At 38.5% G+C, this 24927-nt stretch overlaps 1 protein-coding gene across 1 annotated transcript in view; it reads left to right on the top strand.

Moving 5' to 3' along the window:
- Positions 1-24927, top strand: part of LOC124167664 (hemicentin-1) — a 450985-nt gene that overhangs the window by 274962 nt on the left and 151096 nt on the right. The window contains exons 6-7 of the mRNA XM_046545648.1: positions 6762-6921; positions 17937-18239. Coding sequence (XP_046401604.1) covers positions 6762-6921; positions 17937-18239 — 463 coding nt within the window. The remainder of the gene's footprint in view (positions 1-6761; positions 6922-17936; positions 18240-24927) is intronic.

Raw genomic sequence — 24927 nt, 5'->3', positions numbered from 1 at the left:
CCTTCGCTTTACCACCTACCCAAGTGCGATGGCCATTTTCATATCGAGCCTTTAGTGTGAGCGTTTCTAGCCATAGGCAAGGCATGGGCGAACGATTCTAGCATCTGACGTTCTGCGGAAATTCATTGTTGAAGCATTGTTCGTTACTGCAGTGCTCCATAGAGGAAAGGTCCTTACTGTTCCGACGTCTAGGCTAGGCTAGGTGGTGACGACAGCGTAAGAAAATTTGGAGTCGAACAGCTTGAGGGATACTTCTAAGAATACTGGTTAGGTTCTCACATTGTTCAAGTGCCTCACGGACGGATTGCTCGGTAAAATTTCATGCTTCATGCTGTAACTATGCATATAAGTCTGTGACCTCTTTTGTGAGAAATTTTACTCGTCGTAGCTGGTTTTTGAGAGTCCTGGGTTCCCTGCTGATGTAAAATCAGTCATGACTGTCGCAGGACATGGTAAGTAAGGAGTATTACTCCCAAATATTTTTACGCTGCAGAAATGCGGCTGTCAAAATTTATAGATACTTATGTGTCAGAGACCCCTCTTTTATATATTATTTTTTATCTTCTAAACTATAGTGAAATTCTTACGCAAGCTGATATTTAGGACTGGATGAATTAATGAGATTACGCAGTCTTACGGATGTCACATTTTGTACCTCAATATGTAATACCGTATGTAGAATAAAATGTTCTGCAGTGGGAATAAATCAAATTTGGTTCGGTAGTCTTAAACAAATACACCACATAATATAAAATCGATTCCTTTCGATTGATTGAAAGTAAATTCCTTCTCTTGGAACTTAAGTAACGTTAAAAGTTATCGCTCAAATAGGAGCCCGAGAAAGATTCATGGACATAATCCATTGAAAGAAACTTGAGTCTTTTACTATACTTACAGGTCAAAAATTGGAGATTGTTAGGAAACGGATTGAGAGCATGTCTCGAATTTCAGATGGTATCAAGTATTGATGTTTTTCTGGCGATAAGTATTCGAAAAGTTGCAATCGGGAGAATGACCGTAAATTACGAATGATAGTTCTGGCCTGATTTGAAGTAGGTACTAAATGAGACAGATGAATCACAATGAGAAATTTGAGTAGCCGTAGAATCCAGGTCGCTCGGGTTATCCGTCATAATATAATACAATAATGATTTAACTCTGCAATTGTGGAAATAGTGCTTGTATAATGTATGGAACGGATCGATAGAGCACAACTCCGTTTTAATTTACATGCTAAAATTTCTAGCCCGTCATCGATGTTTAATTTTCAGACGAATTTGGGTAAGTATTCAATTGTTGTATCATGCAGATACTGGTGTCATGACTTGAAAAATACATATATGCAGTAATAAGATTTATTTCCATCCCGAGCACATAATTGAAGACTATTTCTCGGGTTTGTCCTTGGATGAATGACATGTTCATGCTGCCATCGTTTTGAAGTTCGAATTTTATTTCACTCTCTGGATGCTTTTCTTTGGAACGTAGATTAATGGAGCAATTTCTTTATATTGCCAAATGCTTGTCACATTGGTACGAACTGGAAACGAATCAATCGAGTGTTGCGTTTTTTATACCTATCTGTTGGAGGAGTTTCAAAAATGTGCAGAGTTTTCCTGAATTCAGAGTACTCAACGTAATAGGTTTTTACTCTATCAATTAAATTAATTTTTAAATATGCGAAAGATCCACAGAGAAAAAATCATTCGCCTTGACCGGGATCCCGGTCAAGGCGAATGATTTTTTCTTTGTGGATCTTTCGCACGATTGTGCATTGCGGGTGACTCCCGTAAAAGTTATCACCGCGGCTAGTCCCGGTATACTTTAATCTAATTTTTAAATAAATTTAAGGAATTAGAATTAGTCTTCCTTCTAATCCATAAATTGTACTTTTATTCGTACCGAAGAAAAAACTATACATTGCTTTGAAATTAAATATTAAGGATGAATTTAAGCATTTTTTTAGTTATTCAAATATTATTGTGCTGTTATTGTGCTTGCATTAATTTTTTATCTCTGGTTAAAAGGTTGCTATGTTTTCTCGCCTAGTGTACAGATTTTTTGATCTGCGCGTATGTTAATTTTGTTTCATTAAAACTACAGCGATGTGCTGAGTTAATAAACTTATGTTATTTTTAACATTTATATATAGGTTTTCAGCTATAATTTTCGAAATTTTTCTCGTGAAGGCACGAAAATGTTAAAAATATCTAATCAGCGAGTACTAGGGATTTCATTTTAATATTTTTTTAAACATAAACAGTGTTTTTTAAACCTATCTGCTTTCATTTTTAGGTTTAATTTTCTAATTTTGTTATCATAAGAAGCTAACTTCATGGCAATTCAAAACAACATCCTAACTTGCATATTTGAAAGTATCAAGATTCGTCCATAAACTTCGGGTCGCACGTTTCCGTGAAGGTGATACAGCGTGTGGCCCTTTACCTCCTCCCTCCTTTAGATGCTATCTTCAACATTTTCGTTGGCGGGAAGAGAAAGAGAGAAAAAAATCAGGATGGAAGTCTTTTGCACTCTTATATGGGATGGGAACTCATTCCGCGCCCTTGTTTACTCGGCGAAGAGGAGCCGCGGCGAACTTGTAACGTCCGCTTTGAGAAATTTGAACTCCCTCTCGGAAGTGAGGCAAGCGAGGCCTCCCTCTCTCCCCAGGAGGTAATTTTAATCTTCACTCCGTATCCGATCTGCGGAGACGGAGGTGTACTTGGGAGCTAAGCAGGCATCTTGGCGTGATGAGATTTGCAAACGGGGCGTGGAGATCCGTCGTAGGCTCGCCAAGCCGCCAAATTAGGTCACTTAAGCCACCTTTTACGAGGGCAACCGCGACGTTTTCTTTTGACCCTGAGGTTCTCGGGCGACCCTTCAGTGCTCCCTCGAGAGAAGAACTTCAGATTGCTCTTCGCTCTTCAGTTTGACTTTTTCAGCCCCTTCGCAACCTCAGCGTGTTGCTAACAACCTCCCTCCCGGGAAATGGTGTTATCACGTAATCAGACTGAATATGAACAATGAGTGGTAACCAATTATCCGCTAAATCGTGCTTATAATGAGTCTTTAATAAGTATTGCTTATTAGATTAGATGTAATTTATTCTAAGACTGAAATGCGGCGTGATAAATCATGTGGTTTAGCCGAAATGACTGGAAATAACTTGGCTTCAAGAGGCGTGACTGCGTATAAACTTATTTCTTCCCGTCGGTGCCTCGAGTTAGGTATTACGTATTCAAAGAAAAAATACTATAGACGCATAGAATACATTTAATCCATTTTAGAACGACTACTCAGCCATACCAGTAAGCATACGATTCTGGAAGACATTTAGGCTGTTGCATTCCTGCACCTTCTTAATATATTTTAGAACGATTCATTTTACTTAATGCACCTTCAATATCTATTTCGTGGCTCCTAATTTTACTTTTTTTTAATTCTAACTATAAAATTTCTTCTGAAATGGCTGGCTTTTTCATCGCAATTCTATTGTTCCAATGTATCTAGTTTAATAATTGTGGTCTCTCATCATTTGGAAAATTTAATTAGGTAGGCACAAAGTATGGGGTCAAGACTGCAGAACAAAAGAGCCGAGAGTAATTTATTAACCGCGTCCTACCATTTTCGGCACGAACAATGTTTTTAAATATTCTATGTCCATAAATTGGGATATTCATCAAGAGGATCAAAGTTGAATTAAAATTGTATTTATCACTTTATAGCCTAAAATATTGACTGATAGAAACAGTAGGAATGGAACTAGAACTTTTCTGTTCGCTAATGAAGGTTAAACATGGCTGTAATAATTATAGGATCATACATAGGTGTACATAATAGGCAAAAATGTCGTTCATGTTCATACTTCAGCTTTCCCTCACAAATGATAAATGCATAAATAGATAAATGATTCAACATCGCTCGATGAACTTTGTGGAGGGCCTCCAAATTAGTGGACGCCGTATATACGCAGTGTGTGGAAGAGTAGGTAGTTAGTCGATACTACTCTCCCCAAAATAACTCTAGTATTTAGTTTGCCTTTTTCATTCGTTTGAAAGCCGAAGTAAGTTGGTGACACTCTTCCTCATTGGAAGGAATCTACCTAAGTGGTAAAAATTAATATGATAGTGACCATTCATTCTGCTAACGCGTATTATTGAAATGTGTGGCATGTGAAATATGTATTGACATTCGTGAAAATTGTGGCCCATATTTGATAACGTTTTAAAAACTATTGGGGATCATTTTTTCGATCACCTTCTCAACACATTCTAGCGATATTATAAGAATGAAATGGAATTTTTTTTCATGAAACTCAAATACAAAGCTTAAAATACCATTTAGTTTCTCAGTCGATTGTAAAATATTTTCTGCACATCGTGCTTCTTTTCTACTATTTGAGGACTTAATTTAATTATCCAAATTCTATTTTGAAATTTCTTCCATAAAATAAGGAATATATGTAAAGACCATCATATGGCTGTGTTAAAAATTTGGTAGTATTAAACCTTTAGCGACATAATCTCGAAAGAAGCCATTAAATGTCCAATTAACCTGGCCATTGACTAGGAAACTTAGCTGTCCTCTATTTATCATGCGAGGTCTTATGTTAATGTGAATTTTTGGATCCTTCATTATTTCTAGGCAGAAAACCGAAGTCTTTTTCCTTTGATCCATTTAAATGCATCTTAAGAAAAACAAAGAAACTAAATCCAGTGGTCCTTTGACTATTCATAAAGTGCTCACCTCATTTCAGGTATGCGAGCGGTTTATGATTACATCAGCAATGCGTAACCGTGCTGTGCACCTAACAAATAGGTCATATGTAATATTTCGTGCTCAAGTATTTCCTTTCCTAGAATAAATCCAACCATAGTTAAAAAGTTGATTACGTCGTGCTATTTTACGTAGATAGGTTTTTGTTATCTTTTGAGTAATCATAAGCCATCCATTTTTCAGTTTTAGATTAGTCTTTTCACGATACAATTTTTTTACATGTCATTGTTATACCCAAGATAGGAATATCCGTTCCCTCTTCATTCCGACCCTCAAAAATATTATTATAATTTTCTCTCTCTCTCGGGCTCCTAAAATTCTTTCTTTTTAAGCCTCCCCTAACTTCGCTCATTTGTTGAAAACATGGATTTTTTTATCTGGTAAGCCCTACACACTCCGATAAACAGCCTGGTGGATGCAAAATGAATCAAAATCCCTACTTTTTGGCTGGCATCGGCTTATTTATTTTTTTCCGAAATGTAAAATGAAATTTTTCGGGGCACGTCATCAACAGGGCGAAGGCTTTTACCGTCAACTCAGTTCGCTTCTCCCTCAGGGTCGACGCTTATCACGGCGGCGTAATGCGGATGTCCGATGCAACAGCATTTTCCAGCCGCGCTTACTCGAAGGGAACTTAATTCTGATTGATGGGATGTAATGCATGTTCAGAACTTTTACGAGGCGTCTTTCCTCGCTGGCGTGGGGTGGGGGGATCGGTTCGTTGGTTGAAATAGACGAAAATCCCCCCCCCTCCCGGTCTACTTATTCTGCACTGCTTGCGTTTTCACAGTGAAGTGTTGGTATCTCGGTGTTATGCATCCAGGAACAAAACTTTCTAGCCTACGCCGCTATTTCACGCTTTTGAACATTTTTAATGGCCAGCGTCCTATTTACATCACCAAACCTAATGGTGTTTTAAAATATAGGACGCGATAAACCCATCTCTGCCAATATTATTTCGAGGAAATAGTTGCGTGTTGTTTTACACAAAAGCTCGTTCATCTTTTAGGTTTTACCTGAGCTGCCATCCCCTTATGTGGGCTTTGATTTTTTTGTCAAGTTTTGAAACTGAGTTATGATGCTACACCCAGATCTATGATGTCAGATTTGATGTATCAGATATCACCTCTGGGGACATTGTTAACTTACGTCAAAAGGAATTCGTGGTATTGTACCTTGGTAATATTAATTCCGGAAAAGAATTAATTCATGATGTGTTGTTTTCTATCGCAGTAAGGAACTCTGCTCTCTCTGGATTTTCTCATGGCCATCATATTTCTTTGAATACAGTGAAAAAATGCATGGGATTAATGTGATGATTAATCAGACTAGACGAATTGTATTGAAAATTAGGCTTTAAAATTCGGATATTAACTGGTCAAATGCAATCTGATATTATAATCTTCAGTTTAGTTAATAATATATCTCTCACCATTCCTTCAGTACCATTGAGTAAGCGTAGTTTTTTCTTGATACTTAAATTCAATATTAATGTTTTGGGATGCATTTATACGGACCTAAGGGTATGAAATACTCCTGTTTCATTTCATTTCTATAAAAAATACTTTTTTGAGTGATTGAAGAAAGTAATTATGGGGAAAAAAGACTAAATTAGCTAAAATCTACGAATAACATATTAATATTGAGGAAAGCGTCATTGGGATTGTTTAATATAGGGGTGTCAGCTGAAATATTAGAGGCAACGATAACTGTTACAATACGCTATTATACCCGACTCATTTTTGCATAAAAACATGTGTGAACTTGCAGAAGTGAACCAGGTAATTAACCGTATACTCACCCAGTTCATTATATCTCATATGCTTTTTTCTGTTATCTTTAATTATTATTGAAAAAATCGTGTACCTATATATTTTCAAATTTTCCTAACTATCGAACAATATATTTCTTGTAACTGTTGTATTTCAAGCAAAACGTGTTATTTCATTGTGGTTTTAAAGTTTTGGATGAAATTCTCTTTACAGGGTCGACCACTTGCGCATAACATCCAGGCGGGAGTCATAGTGAGCAACCAGAGCTTAGTGCTTCAAGGGGTGAGCAGAACAAGTGCTGGGAACTACACCTGTGTCGGATACAACAGCGAAGGCGATGGAGAAAGTGAACCATTTTATCTGAACGTTTTGTGTGAGTATTTTGCACTTGTTTTCTCGTTTTGATAAATATAACTCTTTAACAATCTAAATGAATATATCGCTACCTCTTTCACAAAACTTGAGCTATTGTAGTTTTCATATTTCGTGAAATCAGGTTAAGTCATGGAAGAAAGTAATTTTTGGCGAATATTTCTCGGGTTCTCGACCTGATTAACGCTTTTATATAAGCCGACGTTTCGGGAGACGACTTGTCTCCCATCCTCAAGGCTGTGTTACTTTATGGAAGTCCAATTTCACTCTGAACCGGATCGACCGTTAACCGAGGACAACAATGTGGCTCAGGTGTCGTCCGATTGGCTGTAGGTAACGATTAACGTCGGCTTACATAAAAAGCATTACCTGGCTGAGAACCCGAGAAATATTCGTCAGAAGTATTCACCAGGAAAAAATAAAATAATTTAAAGTAATTTTTGTTTAATTTTCATGATCATGAATCCATGTAAAGCATTTTTCTCCATAAATTGTGATCTTTTAACTTATCGAAGGAGCAAACAATGGAATTTTAAGCAAACTTTAACTGACACCGTATCATGATCCTGAAGGTACCTAAGGCACATATTTTCGCACGGATTTTTTAAATGTAGTATTACACTGTCCCTGAATTATCTTTGTACAAAATTTAGCGCTATAGTTTTATTGGTCATTATAATTTACACCGTCTCATATTTAAGCCATTCATATCTCGTATTTGAACCGAAATTTTACTGTTATTTAAATTGAGCATGAAATTTTCAAAACCTCGGATTTCCATGAGAAGTTCATCGAAGAGATGGAATGGAGGGTCGCAATAAAACAGAAAATTTAAATGAAATAGAAAAATAATAAATATATGTACTAGGTTATAAAAACCTTGTAATATTTAATCTCATCGCATGACTTTTAGGTTTAATTAATCTAGTGCCCTTACGATGAGTAAAGTGCTAACGGATTCCTACATCGGTATTGTTAATAATGAATGCCATTTATGTAATTGAGTATACACATTCAACAATGGAGATTTTTATAGCTCTAATTGATAATTACTTCATTTATAACTTAATTGGTTCAGTTGTTTTTTTGACAATGCTCCTTTTAGAGAAAATAATAGTCGTGTTCTATTTCAATTGTTGCTGAAAATTTCAAAAATATAAACTTACATTTCATAAATTTTGAAAAAAGGAAATGAATTAGCCTTTGGAAATAAATTAAGGCTACCGTGAGCATAATCGAATAATTTTTTCATTAAAAAAATCAATCGAGGAGTGGCTATTTAACGTCATCCTTTTATTCGCGGGAAATATTAAGGGTGGTTGGTATAAGTTATGAAGGAAAGCATCGCATCGTGCCCCAGTGGGGTAATGTTTCATTATCATATCCTTCCTCCTTCATCGAGAAACGTCTTCATGAAACCCTAGCACTATTCCACCTTTATTGTCCCGTGGCCCTCATCGGTTATATACGGCCTGCATAAATGGGGCATCGTTTTAACCTTCTTTCTTTTATTATTTCAAGGGGCCTGTAAAAAATCCCATAACCCATGAATCAAATTATAATTTCGCTGTAATTCCAACCGGGTGCTCTTGTATGTGGTGCTTCAGGGTTTTATGAATGCATGCATTAACTTGGGCATGGCGTAGGAAGGACTTCAGAAGGTAGAGAGATGTGTTCTTCCGTTAGGGTCATAGGTTGGCTCCCTTGTCTAGCTGTGTGAGGGCATATGGCCTTAAGGGTTCTTCGTGAATGGGACTAAAAAAGGGATCACGGAAAGGGTAAGGGAAGTATGACGGTAAAGGGTAAGGTAAAGGGCAAAATTTTCCCTGATGTTGGCTTGGAAACGAAAGGAAAAGGGTTAAAAATGTTTTTTTTTTCCTAACTTTCTTCTTTCTTATTGGAGATTTTTTCGTGGAAGAGTTTTGTTATTTTTTTTCGGGTCGGGGGGAAAAGTAGGGTATAAGGGGTTTTGGGTCATAAATCCATCTCCGAGGGAGAAGGCGAGAGTAAGGGTAATATTCGCTTAGTCTCACGCCATTGGTTCGGCAAGAACGAGTTGGGTCTATCTATATCTTCCCCTGATGCCGTTTTCCTGGGTGCTTCAACCTCCCCTGATGAGAAAATGATTGCGACTTTCGATCACCAGGGGTCCGTGATTACGTTTTTCCGGACGTTCTGTGTTGGGTAGTGGGTGTGGGGCGGTGATTGTTTCACTCCGGATCGGAATGTCATACGATTTCAGCCGTCGCCAATGAAAAGCCGTCGCCCGCTCAATGGCGAATGTGACAATGCCCCATTTGACGCGCCCTAATCGACGCAAGAGGAAGAAAATTTTCCACGGGATGTTTGACTCGAGTACCTCTCATTCCCCACGCTTATTTTCTCTTAACTCTTGAAACCCTTCTTTCCATATGTTCTTTCTACCGCATTCCTCCTCATTCTTTTTGCCTCAAGTCTAGGAACTTTAATTTCATCTAATGCTAAAAAAAAATTATTTACCCTGTTGTGACGTTCTTTACATGTTAAATTTGAGAACAATATTTTCATGAGTTAGTTTTGGATGAACGCGGTGCTTCCATGTTACTTTATGGATCTGGCTCCCAATCAATGGTGGATGTGATAATATTATAGGAGCAAGAAAATTCGTGATTATTCAGAGTATATTTGTTAGCCCCTAAATCGTCCTGGCTATTTTCTCCCGCTTTCTATCTCTCCTCTATGTCCTCAAAGTAAATGGATTAATCAGGAGGCCTATCACCAAAAACATACACCACTGCATTCTTGCATTACACGTAACCATGGGAAACCTCATTAATTACGGCTATAAAAACTCTTAATCATAGGCGGATCTAGGAGGGGGGCACGTGCCTCCCCCACCCCAGACCATTAAAAACTAGGGAAGATTTTTAATACGGTTCCATTATCATTGCGTTCGTTTTGTATTACGGGGTATCCTTGTGCCCCCCCCAGAACAAAATCCTGGATACGGCCTTGCTTGTGTCCCCCCCCCCCCCAGAAAGAAATCCTCCCCTTCGCCCCTGCCTTTAATTTCGCTATCACTTTTTATCTCTCTTCCCTTAAATTTCATTTCGAATATTTATTTCATTTTCGCATTTCTTAGATAGCATTACAACCCTAGGACTTATGCATCTTACATTCTCGAATTCCCCTTTCTTATGATATAACTGCTCTATATTTTTTGTTTATCTCTTCTAGGCACGCCCTGTGCTTCTTTCCTCGTTTTATCTCTCTGAAAATTCAACCTTAGTTATTCTTTCCGCTAATTTTGCATTCAAGTCCTATATTTATCAATGTTGTCATTGATCCACAATTGAATCCAATGGCCATTAACGTGTAATGTTATACGGCTGGTGTCCTAACACCCCCTGCCACACGCCTTTTAGGCAGCTTGCGGGGTATTATGTAAATGTAGATCTATGCAGAGGCTGTTCCTTCTCCCAATATGTTAGAGGAATCACCTCGTTGAAGATTTTTATTGAAAGTGTTCTTAGTGCTATCCAAATTAACTACCTCCTTATCTTGAGACTACTGCATGTTTTTAGTATTTTCCTTGTACACTATCATTATTGTTTGTTTGCATTCTGTAGCCTCAAATTACATAATTTTTCAATTCTTTCTTCTTTTCTAATTTTTCCTCTTGCTCTAATTCATAACATGCTGCCATATATGCCTGAATACTGCTTCTTTTTTTATCCCCTCACGGCTTGCTTATTTTAATTTTCCCTCTCCTCACGTCGCAATACCCGTTTGCCATGGAAATCCTTTATTGTGATATCTTTTCCTCAAGGTCGATTGAGGAATGTTGCGCATACGAGAAAATGTATACATTCATAGATCCATTCTTACATTGAATTTCACGAGTTATGGGAATTCAATGAGAATTCACGTCTCTCCAAGGGGACACGAGAAGTTCTTTATACCTGTATTTACGATCTGTTGCATTGAAGATGTTTCTCCCCAAAATCAGTGTTTTCTCCGGAAATTTATAACGAACAACACGGCCACGTTAGTCGATCGATTCATTGACTCAAGTAGATCACGGTTATTGCGCACTCAAGAAGAATGCTATTTTCTTCTCTCTGAAGTACACCGATACTGCGGTCAATCATATCCTTTGTGTGTTCATTTTGAGGTCGCATTCTCTCAGGTATGGCTTTTTCCAATGCTATATATCGAAGAGATTAGCAGAAATGCTATATTATAGATTTTATCGTTGCCACATTTCTTTGTAACCGGAAATGCCAGATTATATCTTAATCATCATCATAGTGTCCGTGTGTTTTACAGGACCATACCTTCAAAAAAGATCGTTAAATGCTTCCTCTAAGCACCTAACATCTCACGAAGAATACTGTATTGAAAATAAATATTAATATGAGTTTTTAACCGGATCACGTTGCCTATTCGCATTATTTTTTTCTTAAGAATACTGCATCTCTCGGTTATAAAGTCGAAGTTTATATTGCCTTTTTTGTTTGATATTCGATAAATCTTTTACCAAATAGTAATGTTGAAATTTTGAGTGTAATTTAATGTATACAATGATAAATTAAGTACTGTATCTTTAATACTTCGTGAAAGGTTTTTCATTACATACCGACAATTAACCACCTTCGTCAATGCCTAGTGTTTAGTGTCTTATTTCCTTGTTTTTAGTGTTGAGTGCGTAGTGTCCCATCTCTCTAAATTTTGTCATTTTCATAAAAGATAATTTGGCATATTATGACAGTTAGCATACTATGTAATGCTACTTTCGTGTAGCATGACCTAATTGCTTCTTCCCGACGGATTTTGCAAATTCATAAAAGTAAACGATGACAGTGAGTACAAGATTCTAAACCATCGTTTTCAAGTAGCTATGAAATAAAAGGTTTTTACTGTGAAATAAACTTTAATAAGCCACCCAAATATGAGGGTAATGAGGGCCTTGTTTCGCTCTAGGTGTAATTTTCATCATATCTCACGTTTTTTCGATTGATTTACTTCTTCTTTTCTCGTTCCCTGATAATCGTAATTTCCTTCTCTTTGTACGCGTGATTTCGGATGATTCTATCTCGATAATTCCACGGCATTGGCCATATTAATATGTCGCAAAGCGTAGGTTTCCTTACTTATTTTACTGCTATCTATGACTACGCGGTGTTTCTTGAAATGACATATTTTATGACTTCAGTCCGCTCGGAACGCATTTAGCTGAAAACGACAAAACTATGATGCGAATTTCTTCGGTTCATGGGTTTCGTCCTGACCTAAAACCCCTCCCATAAACCACTTATCATCGCCTTTGCAAGGAGACGTTGAACTGAAAAATTCTATCGCGTCAGCGTTATCATCCAAAGTTTTGAGTTTTTAGTGACAGAGCTCACACGGGTCATCCTTAAACAGCCGTATTGTCGACACAAGTGCGTTTTAACGTTCCAAACAATTTTATTGCGTGGTGCCTTTACAATGCTTCCAATTCCTCTCCTGCGGGTGGTCTGCAGACGTAAAAGTAGAATGACGTTGTTTCCGCCCGTGCAGAGACAAGTGACGCAAGGCAATCTACGACACCTTCTTCCCAGGGTCTTGTTATGATCGTTCGGCTGTGAACAGTGGGATAGACGCACCCCGGTTTTATTGCTTGTATCATCTCCACATTATTCCCTGCCTTTTCTGATGTTATGGCAAGGTAAGCATCTTTAAAAGTCCTTCGTAGCGGAGGTCGTTTGGTTTTCAGAGGTGTCGTTCAATAAAATGACACTAAAAGCAATAGGTTTGACGCTTCAATTGAATGTTCACCCTGTGCTCCCAAATATTGGCTCAATAGCTCTTTATATTATCCCGATGCGATTCAGAGGGTAGTTCTGAAATTAATATTTTTTTGCCTTCTGTCTTTGCCTTTCCACATTCCCATGACGGTTTTACTCCATTGAACATAGCTGAATTTTTATGATTAAAATTTTCAGTCCAGCGTCGTCAAAAATGCGTGAAATGGGTAAACTTTCCATCATCCAAACTATCCTCGTATGTCTTAGGTGAATTATTTAATAAAGTCGAGAGAGCTTTTAACAGTATTACATTAACGATCATAATTTTTGTGATGATTAATTTCGACCTACCATTCTTTGAATACGCGATCCTTATTTATCTCTTTGTTGGAGGATTATTTTAATTTGGTAACGGATAAATTATTATGGATCAATTTTGCTTAGTTTTAAAAATTTTAAACGCCTCATCATATAAAAAATTCCGAAAAATTATCTAGTTTTGATAACAAATACTTGAATAATTTTCAAGTAAATGAAGTTGCCATTGTGTTTTCCAGTAGCTGGATTTCTTGTAAAAAAAAAAGACGAAGCACCACCAAAGATCTATTTGTTTTCCACAATCGATGAATGACTAGATATCTTTGATATGTTTTGAGGCAGTCATCTTTCTTTCCTTTCGATTCGATCGTGGAAGGAAGCGGTATAGTTGTCCCTGGAGATCCACCACAGGCAGCACACCCTCTCTTTATAACCCACTCAAAAACAGCACGCTCCCGCAGGGCATAAAAGAGCGCCTTTAAGAGCTTCATATGGAGCGGAGGAAAAACAAAGCAAATGTTTGCAGGCATTCACGTGTTAAAGATCCGGATGGTGGTGCCTTAAGGGGGTTGGTGGCAGCCCGGATATTCAATGCACGTTTCCCTCGGAGAGTAATGCAGACGTGACCCTTAAATACTCCTCCCGTAATCTTATTTTTTTATTTTCCTTTCCTCAGCGTTTGATCTCGGAAAGAGGAAGAAGACGCTTTATTTCGCCCCCCCCCCTATGTCTTATCACACTATTTATCCATGCTGCTCGCAAAGTTAATTGCTAGCTAGCTGCCGTTCCTTTTTATAAAACTACGTTTTCATTTCTTCCGATCGTAATTAACAACCTATTATTTTTTAATTCTCATTTGGCTTCCGTTAAGTGCGGTGTTTTTTTTGTGATTGTGTTGCTCGTTAAGAAAACATTTCGGGCCACTTTGCCCGCTTCAACTTGTTACTTGTTTGCGTAGGTATCTAATTGGTGCGACCTGTCCGTTTTATTATTCTTTATATGTGGACGTTGGGCAGTATAAATTGAAAAATTAATTTTGTAGTTTGCTACTTAGAGCATTAGGCGTTAAATATGTCGTGAAATGCGAGATATCGCGAAGGTCTTAATATAAGATCTTCATTAAACCGTTTACACAACTAGGATGGTTTTTAGTCACATGTTGCTCGCAAGGTATTGAATAAGGACTGTGTCTAAATGTCTTTTCAGGTATGTATTCGTATAGAAATTTTAGTAAAATTTGTATGAAAGTTAAATTTTCTTTAGTTTCTTACCAACAAAGAATCGTCTCACTTTTTGGAGCTGAAGTCTGAATTTAATCAACTTTGAAATTAACAAAATTCATCAAAGTCAAGAGTAAACGAAATCAAGGTAGTCATTATTAGGTTATAAGTGGACACGTTATGAAGGATATATACTCTTTCTTGCTCTTCTGGAAATTCTCATATGGGAAACAAATAGAAAAATGCTCGGTTTCTCAGGGAATATATTATTCTGGAATACCTGATTTTCGCCAATGTTTAGCAAGTCCCTATATTTTGCTATGAATCGCTATAGTGTGGAAAAAGTTATACTTTGTGATTCAGAGTTTCTATTTTCGCAAGGTTTTTATTTTGGCATTTTCATTGTAAAATTAAAATTTACCTATAAATAACTATTGGCATTTCCAAAAGATTATTTGTAGCCCATTTTAGTTCAATATGTTTGGGGTAGGTTTTTTGTCCTAAACGCTTTTCCAATCAATATAGATATATTTTTGTCTGGCGTCTATGTTTTTCTCGCATCTTTTATGAATTTTCTCTGGTAAATCATCCATATTTTGTGTTTTTCCACATGACCTCTGTATTTCAGACCCTGCCTTCCGAGTGCATCATCATAGAATATCGATATCGCTTTTGTATTCGCTCGTATTCCCATTTCATTTCCATTCTCGGTTGATAGAGTTCTTTTTCCTAAGGCTGATGCCGATATGGGTTGCGGTGGGTCACTAAATCTCACTTAACGTGCATTGTTTCCCCGGCGTTGGATTATATTTTTCTATTTCCTATTCGGTTTAGCGACAGCGTAGTTAACTCTGCTTTGAACCGTTCATTTCAACTTTGTTCGCCAACGGGGCTTTGGGCATGAAGAATTTTTTTACGCCAGGAAACCCGATTAAATGGGAAGGAAATGAATTTTAGGATGCTAACGATCTCGTGCAAAGTTTTGTAGCGGGGACGTGGCTTTTTTCTCTTTATCGACCTTCTAGCGGGCGATGCTAGTCTTTTCCCCACAATTTCATCGAATGAAATATTTCACGAATTCGATGACTTGATTTAATTACATTTTTTATTGCGAATCGATAAATTTTTTTTCGTTTTTCTCGCTTACAGTTGGTGCTAAATAATCAATATTATTTTTATTGCACAAAATTCCTTCAATCGATTTCTTAATTTATAAAACAAATGGAAATAGCTAGAAGAGGACAGTTGAAGTAATCAAAGTATCATCCCATGCCAACATTGAGAAATTTGTATTCCTTCATAAGGGCTCAAGATTTATATGAGTCATGATTAGAGATACGTGAAAATCGCACTTTCATTTTTTATTTATTGCACTTTCAATGACAGTTTATCGCATTTTGTAGCGTCTATTTTTTTATTTTCATAATGAGGTAAATGACGATAAAATGTAGTGAAACCCAGTTATATGACAAAATACAGAATATTTTAAATAATTATGTTGTAGAGCAATAATAAATTAGGGAATAAGATATATAGTGGCGGAGGTGTAGCTTGCCCGCGCCCAATTGTAGTTCGCGGCCACGTAGAGTCCCAGCCAACTATCAGCTGGCCAGTCGCTCAAATGCTTTAAGCGGTGAGTGTCGGCGGAGCATTTAAACTGCGCTCGGCACAAAATGTACGAATTTTGCCGTCGAAAAGGCAAATTTGCGTAGAAGTATCATAAAAGTCCAGTCATCGCATCTATGTCGCATTTATTAGTGCACATCGCATCTATATCGCATTTGCGATTTTCACGCATATCTAGTCATGATGAATAAATATTGTGAGGAAACATGGTATAACATAAACCCTGACACTCCAAACCGTAACTCCTCTTTTTCTCTTGTATCACATCTCATATCATGTGGTATGTCCGCGCGTTGCGGTGGGGAAACGCTCATGATTATCCCATAGTGTGGTGAAACGCGCTTTGCGAGTCTCAATTCTGTGAAAAATATAAAGTTAAATTATTCAATCATCAAATTATGATATAAACGTGAATTTAGTGAGACAGAAAGTTCCCAATGGACCGGGAATCGAATCACACGCCTTTGGTTTAACTGGCCACTCAGCTGACCACTATGCTATCCTTATAAGCCTAACATTTAACAAGACGTGAGCCTCGGTACAGTTGCCATGGGATATCAGAAGCGAAAATATCGTAGTGGTCCGCGAAGTGCCCCGGAAATCTGAGGGCTCGGGGTTCGATTCCCGGTCCAGGGGAATGCATGACAATTCATGTACATTTAACGTAATCAAAAGTACCTGCCTGTGACCATATTTTTTTTATTCCAACCCATCTATGTTTCGGCACATAAAGACATTTTCAAGGTGGCATTATGTGAGTGTGTGTGAAAATAGACCAGTGCTTTTCATTATGTTTAATATCAAATATTTCCACCGAATTACGCCGTGAACTATCTTTTATCAAGTAAAATCTGATGATTTCCCGGCGAATATATTTTAACAAGGCTATTCGGGCTTCCAAAAACTTTTCTTGCGAGTGTGGGCAGGTGTACGTTGGGGAAACGGGGAGAACCATTAACACCAGGATCAAAGAACATAAGAGACACCCTAGGCTCTGCCAACCAGAAAAATCCGCGGTTGTAGAACACGCTATTGAATCCGACCATAGGGTGAAGTGGGACCACATGAAAATTCAATGCCGTGAGACTAAATTCTGGGAAAGACTGGTAAAGGAATCCATCGAGATCCGGCTGACAAGTAACGCCCTTAACCGTGACGACGGGTATTCACTAAGTAATGTATGGAAACCGGCACTTAGGAAAATAAGATTGGCTTCCTCCCGGCCAATCACGTTAGACCTTACAACCAATTGAAGACTATATAAGCTGGCAAACACTCACCATTAGCCCTGAGGATGGAACCCAACTCGTGTTCCGAAACGTCGGCAGAATGGAGGGAGACCACGCGGCTGGAAGCCCGAATAACCTTTTTCGAATAAATGCTAATATTGATTTCTAGCTTGATTCTCTAATATGATTGATTTCTCGGTAGCTTAACTAGGTAAAGAACTCGACCGGAAATCGGGGGATCCGGGTTCGAATACTGGTTAAATTAATAATTTTTTGGGGCACCCAATTAATGGCAGATGAATCCGTGAAGTATCCAGGAGTTAGACTCAATAATGATCTATCGTGGAATAAACATATTCGAGAAATAACCGGTCAAGCTAATCGTAAAATGGGTTTTGTTAAAAGAATATTAGGAAAGTGCGACGACGAAGAGAGAGAAATTAGCTACTTTTCCCTCGCTAGACCACACTTAGAATACACTGTCAGTGTTTGAGACCCTAATTAAAAAGGCTTAATAGCAGAGTTAGAACGCGTGCAAAGAAGAGCTGCCAGATACGTGAAAGGTCGTCACGATAGTCTTGTTAGTGTAACTGACCTCTTAGATAAACTCGGATGGGAATCTCTGTCGGACCGTATATTGAAAAATAGATTAAACCTTTTAGATAAATTCAAGAGCAGTGTCTTTTCCAACGAAGTTAACCATATCTTACGGACGCCAGCATATATCAAATCATATAAATACGGAATATCAGATCATATAAATAAAATAAGTATATATTTCACTATTGTTCTCGCGGTAGCATATGAAATAATGCACATGGTATTAATATCACCGTTTCTCTATATTTTTCACAGATTCTCCGACGTGCGCGCCGAATCAGACGCGAGTGCACGGGGTGGCGAAGCAGGAGAAGGCGAACATCTCGTGCACTGTGGAGGCCAACCCTCCCGAGGTGCACTTCCGCTGGACGTTCAACAACTCCGCAGACACCGTGGACGTGGCTGCGGCCCACATTGGCAGGGGCCTCACCGCACCCAGAACCTCCACGCTCACCTACACGCCGAACACGGAGCTGGACTACGGCACCCTGCTCTGCTGGGCCACCAACCGCATCGGCAGCCAGAGGCACCCCTGCGTATTCCACATCATCGCCGCCGGTGAGTACATACCGAGTTTTAACACTGGAAGGACCGGGGTTATATGACTACCCAGAAACACCATTATCCGTAGTTTTGACGGATAGTACTTATATTATTTCTTCGTTTATGTTGATATGAACTGAAAAAACGTTAAATATAACTTTTTGAAGTGATAACATCTTATGGCGCGTTGAGCACTTTTGCAGGTGAGTAAAAGACATTGGACTCGCGACACCGTCACGGCTACTACATATACGTATAATTACCTATGTATATTCAGTATGTACACAATACACTCGCTATATATACAGTACTTGTGGATGGGTACAAACCATTGGACTCGCATCACCGTCACCAACACCGCTACTAAATATATGTTTAATTGTATATTCTGTATGTACAATTTTGTGGAATGGGTAAAAGTGAAAACTTGTTATGACGTGTTGAGCCCTTTTGTAGATGGGTAAAAGACATTGGACTCGCGTCACCGTCACCGCTACTACATATATGTATAATTGTGTATATTCCTAATCCAGTTAGTAGCATAGGCTTCTTGTACATTTTTATAAATCAATCAACGTCCAAAATTTTTAAGATGAAAAGTTTTCACCTCCAACGGTAGTCCCACGACTGCCATTTTTTTTATTTATCAATGTAATTGAGTACTTTTTACGACGCATTTCACAGTAAAATATTTTAAAAGCGAGTACGTCGTTCCTGCATCCCCGCCCTGGCCTACCACACGCAACGATATGGCAGTCATGCTGTATATTTCCGTTCAAAACGTAATGAGGAATGTTAAATGCATAAATACGCTAGCAAAATCATCAAAATGGCCAGACGTAATACAAGATAGTGATTTCCTGAATAAAACATGCGTAGCCTTTACCAACAAAATAGAAACGTTTAAGCCATCAATTTTACGGTTGTTGGTCTATTAAGGTAGGCAGGTGGTAGAACTCCCGCTTCTTAACTCTTTCTCTATGCAAAAAAAATAAAAATATTTGAACAGAATTCGTACGTAAAAAATAAATGAAAGTGGGAAAAAATTAAGATGGCGGAAAAAATTCTAGGCAATGCGATTATGTAAGAGGAGATTACCCGTCAATTCGATGTGTCTGTCCTTCTTGTATTAAAAATGAAGTTCGTGAACTGATTATGGTGATTTCTTTTCTAGATGCCATTTAACAGAAAATATTAACAATAAGTCTAAATTAGCGCTCAGTGAACAAAGCACTGAAGGAACAAGTGACTTTGTACGCAGTCACGCGCACGGGTGCAAAGTTAAATACACCAAAGGATGAAGTTCGCTATGAAAAAATATTTGACTTAGCCGGAATTCGAACCCGGATCTCCCGATTGCCGGTCAGGCGTGCTACCAGTTACACCACCAAGCCATCTTCTCAGAGCGAACTTCGGCGAACTATCCGGGTTCGAATCCCGGCTAAGTCAAATATTTTTTCATAGCGAACTTCATCCTTTGGTGTATTTATCTCAGTGAACAAATTTGTGCCTCTGCTTCATTCGTTCAAAGGATAAATTATTATGGACTGGACGCCATCTTTCATTCTTCTGCAGTACCATAAAAGAAAACAGCTTGGCATATGGTGTTGGAAATGAGTTGAATTTTGTTTGTTAGCCGCATCACTCTATTAATTAATTAAATTAATAGAGTGATGCGTGTTTAATTGGTAAAATTATAAGTAATAAAAAAATATTTATCCGTGGAATCAACATTACAAGCCAATTTTACATTTCAAATAAACATGGATAAATTAGGGATCCCTTTTAGGCATTGCCTGTATTGGGATACCTCAAGACAAATAACAAAAAAAACGACAAATTGAAAAATTGAGTAAACTGAGGTCAGGTACGAAACATAAATAAATGCATGAAATGATAGCAATTTGTCGTTTAATCTCAACCTGTGGTGCATACTTAGCATCCGGAGATAACTTCACAATTCCATATGATATCCGGGTTACTTTTCATTTCGAGATGTTTTTCCATGAATCGCGGTTAGAACTAACAAATCACGGGTGCTAATCTCACGAAAGAAATTACTACGATACAGCTCATTTTACGATACCTCCTTTTTCACTAGGTAATCGTCTTCATGCATTTTCTCTCTATACTAGATGACGTCGAGCATGTTTTTTTTCTATTTTTTCTCAAATACTCAATGCGGTTCAATGACAAATCTCCGACAGTAAAGAATATGGACCACAGGAAAGGTGAGGCTGGAGCTCTTTAGGCGCGGCTAATAGGCGCGTTAATTATCATCTGGCTTATTGGATCATTTTAACAACTGAATTAACTGTCAATTTATGGTAGTTAATTTCGTTTATCATATCATTTCTCCTTTTTTATTCAGACTACCTGTCAGGCTTGTAGTCTTTGTATCATCTCCATTAAAAAAGGGAAGTGGGAAGTATTAGAAAAATTCGTATCTCAACTTACGCCTCGCTCAGCGTTACCGTTGTATGTGAAACTCACTTATTTCTCCCTCAAAGACATGATCTGTAGCCCAAGTTCTCCATATGTTGCATGCATTCTGATTTCCTGTCGGGCATCAAGCCTTTCACTCATCTTTTTCCATTTTTTGCAATCAACTCGCCTCTCAACGTACCTACTACCTCCTGTAGCATTTCCTCTGCTGGTGAAGCGGACTTTTTCCAAACTTTTTTATCCTCAAAGACTTAATACGCTTTAATGGACAGTCTCCGACGAAAAAAAGATAGACCGTAAGAAAGGTGTGGTGTAGATCTCTCTAATTGCGGCTAATTGACGCTTGAAAAATCCTCTTATCATCCAGATTGGGTCATTTACCACCCCTTTCTCACACTCTTTAGCTTCCCCGCGCTCGTCTTCCGCGCAGGAAATTCATTTCGCACTCGGCTTATTCCGTCAGGATGCTTTCAACATTCCGCCAGGCCGCCTCGCATGTTACTTTTCTCCCTGAGGAGAATGCGGTGTGATTTCACAAAAACCGCCGGGGATGACAGCTGCGAAACGGGAAACCGACGCCGGTCCGCCCCCAGCAATTAGCCAAGGCCTGCTTCCCCCAGCCCAGGCCTTTTTAACAGAGGAGCATCACTCGGCGCTCAACAACGTGCGGGGCAGATCCCTTCAACCGCTGCGTGTGTTCCTGTCAGAAAGATGTAGCGAAAAGCAAGGGGAAAAAAAGAGAAAGAGAGAATCCCTGGGAAGCTCCTCTCTCCTCGTTGCAGTTTGACGTTTAAGGAGTCTCGGCCGCTCAAAAGGACCAAAGCAACGGAACGGATCAAGATATATGTTAAAAGGGAGGTTCCGCTCCCGTGAGGGCTTCTGGTTAGAGGGCGCCTCATAAAGAGAGAGGTTGGAATAAATGAAAAGGTTGGATAGGGACGAGGCGGATTACCTGGAGAGCGCCACTTCAGAGGCTTTTGCTCATCCACACTCGCACTTGGTCTTTGTGAAAGAAAATTTAAAAAATATATATACATGATGGTTTGAGAAGCCAAGACGCACGAGTGATTTTTCTACCTAAACAGAGTTAGGTAATAAAATTAGGCAAAAAGTATAAACTGAATCGTTTAGTAGTTTGATTTTCCACTCGATGTCAGCACAGAACTGAGACTCTCTCGTATCCCTTGGCAGCCAATTTTTTTTATATTTATTCCATGAATGTCTCTGCCAAACTTTTTCAGAGAAAAATTCGCTTGTAATATATCATTGGCTTGTCACCCCTTCATGTAACATCACACGAGTGACGAACACTTAACAGCGCAATGTTTAAATAATCACGCATTGTTCAGAAAAATATAAAACGAATGAATAATATTAGTGGTACGGTTTAGCCTGTTATATAAATTATTAATTTATTTATAGCCTGTAAAATAATGTTAATTTTGTTAACTATTCGTCATCAGTGCTCTGAAACACAAGTTTGGTTTGGGTTGGTGCAGGTAAAGCTCACCCCAGAGTATGCCTCAAGGGCGCCAAGTTCACCAGTACTGGTCGGATTCATTTGCAATGGCCTACCGCGCTCTTCCAATTGAAACGGATTGATAAATGACATATTTCCTGGTAATAGCACCACGTTTAGGTAGAATTCACATTTTCAGGCAAATGCAACATTTAATGAAAACAACTTGTACACTCCATTCCCTATTTTACAATTTTTAATTTTTTTTAGCACCATCAGGTTAGTGTGAATGTGTTCTTGTAAAGCTCACTATTATGGCCTTTTTAATGATATTTGATTTGCGTTAACCATGGTACAAATAAAACTTCATACCCTTACTAGAAGACTATAATACGAGCTCTAAGTCGTGTGTATAGCATTCAATGCTAAGGGCAATGCCCTTTTCTATGAATGCAATACATACGATTGCCATGGGATGTAATGGCGTCATTGGGAGACGCTTTGTTAATTACGCAGCTATGATTGGTATAATTTGTGTACCTACGGAATACGACTTATGTTTAAGCAATAAATTTCGGTTGAAAAATTACTCATTCGTCATTTTGTTTGTCGATATCGTTCATCTTTGAGCGTCTTCAAACTCTTCATGTTCAAACTTAGAAGTTTAGAAGCTCACCTTTGAATCTTTATTCGGATGAACTTGAATGAAGTAGGATGCAAAAGAAAGGGGAGAAGGACGAGTCTGTTAACCCTTTGAGTGGCAACGAATTTTCTAGGAACTATGCCAAAAGTGCCGAGGCATTTTTGCTGATTTTGCAGTAGGTCAGGGAAAAAAATTAGGTCTCAAAAATAAGTAAAGGTATATGTTCAAAAACTTTACGAAATCGTTATTATATGTGTTTTACCTTTTTATTGTATTATATGACGAATTATTGGTTAATTTTTATAATTTGAAGAAAATAGTCGTTTTTAAAATAAAATAAATATTGACAATTGTATGATTAGTTAATTATCAGCATCTAAGAGTGGCATTGCTTGAGGAGCACGATAGCGGCGCTCCTGCCACTTTTCGCGAGAGATTGGAGGAGCGCGATTGGCACTTTAAGGGTTAATCTGGAAAACGCCGTTTCAGAGACTCATTTTGGTTTTTCGAGAGAATGGAATGGAAAAATATAAAAGTACATCTTCATCTCTTCCTCCTCGTCATGAAGATTTGGAAGTGTGGATGTGACGTCAACCGGTGGAACACCTGGGCCGGTTCCCATCAGTCTCTCGCGGTCTGCTTCTCCCCGCTTCTCTCCTCTCCTCCAATAATTAGACGGACGTGGTGGAGAGAGGATGACCGAGGAAAGTGTGGACGCACAGGCTATATAGCTGAGATATATTTATAATCTCGCAATATATTCTTTTAATGGGACTGTAAATAATCATGTTTATTCTGCGGATGGTATTGACATAAAGGCAACAGACGAAGTGAAGTACCTGGGAGTTACGATACCCTCGAACCTCTCGTGGATTCGTAACTCATATGATCACTTCCGATCGTGATAATAAATGTGGACTGTATATTGTTTAAATCAAAGTCGAGCCGGGCCGATGGCATACCACTCACCGCTGCTGTTGTTCCCGTCGGGGGCGCGACATGGCTCCTTCTCCTGGGGTTGCTCATATGCTTGCGAAGTTCACTGGACGACTTTGGGAGTTACGATACCCACGAACCACAATTTTTTATAACCAGATGAATCGGAAGACCACTATCTGTAATGGATTTGGTAAAAATTTCACAGGCGACCTGCGGTTTTTTACTGAGATATCACTCTTTAAAAATAATTCTTTCTCGGCAGCCTGAAAACACTGCGTCATGGGGCAATGGACGCGTGACGTCACAGAACGATATCGCTAGAGACCATTGTTTACATTTTGACAAGAAAGTAAGTGGATGGATGATGAAACGGCATTTCGAGTAAATTATTGCTTTTGCTTCTTAATTAGTGATTTTCACTAATCTTAATTGATTATTTCATTCAAGCATAACAAGCATAATGGATGTAAACGAGAAAAAAGAGAGAATGTTTTACAAATCTTGTGTCGTGCCCTGTTGCTCAAATACCTCAAATTCCACGCCGAAGAAGGTTTTCATTTATGTCCCGAAAGATTCGAAGAAGAGATTAAAATGGTTGAGAGCCTGCAGAAGAGACGTAAATTCTATCTCGAAATTATAAACAGCTTTCTGTTGTGAGGATCATTTCATACAACATTTATACAAATTACAGTCATGCGGATTAAACGAAACAGTTGTAAACTGGATACGCGACTTCCTCAGAGATCGTAAACAAAAAGTAGTTCTTGACGGAATTAGCTCTGATGTTGTAAAAGTTACATCAGGTGTTCCACAAGGAAGCGTAATCGGCCCCCTGTTGTTCATTATATACATTAACGATCTGTGCTCCCGCATTAGCAGTAAAATACGTTTATTTGCTGACGACGCTGTCATCTATCGCGAAATTAGTGATCACTCTGACTATGGAAATCTATCATCGGACTTAAACAACGTTCATTTGTGGAGTCAAGAGTGGGGACTCGAACTTAATCTGAGCAAATGCATGGCGGTACATTTTTTGCGGAATTCGTCCAACACTAACAATGTTTATGCAGTGGATGGCATTAACATAAAGGCAACAGACGAAGTGAAGTACCTGGGAGTTACGATAACCTCGAACCTCACGTGGGGAACTCATATAAAGAATATTTGCGGCATGGCCCTGAAGAAATTAGGATTCGTCAAGCGTATTGTGGGAA

The sequence above is a fragment of the Ischnura elegans genome, chromosome 11 (genome assembly GCF_921293095.1).
Source record: "Ischnura elegans chromosome 11, ioIscEleg1.1, whole genome shotgun sequence".
In the NCBI taxonomy this organism is placed as follows: Eukaryota; Metazoa; Arthropoda; class Insecta; order Odonata; family Coenagrionidae; genus Ischnura; species Ischnura elegans.
The sequence above is the reverse complement of the archived record's forward strand: the minus strand, read 5'-3'. Positions and strand labels throughout refer to the sequence as shown.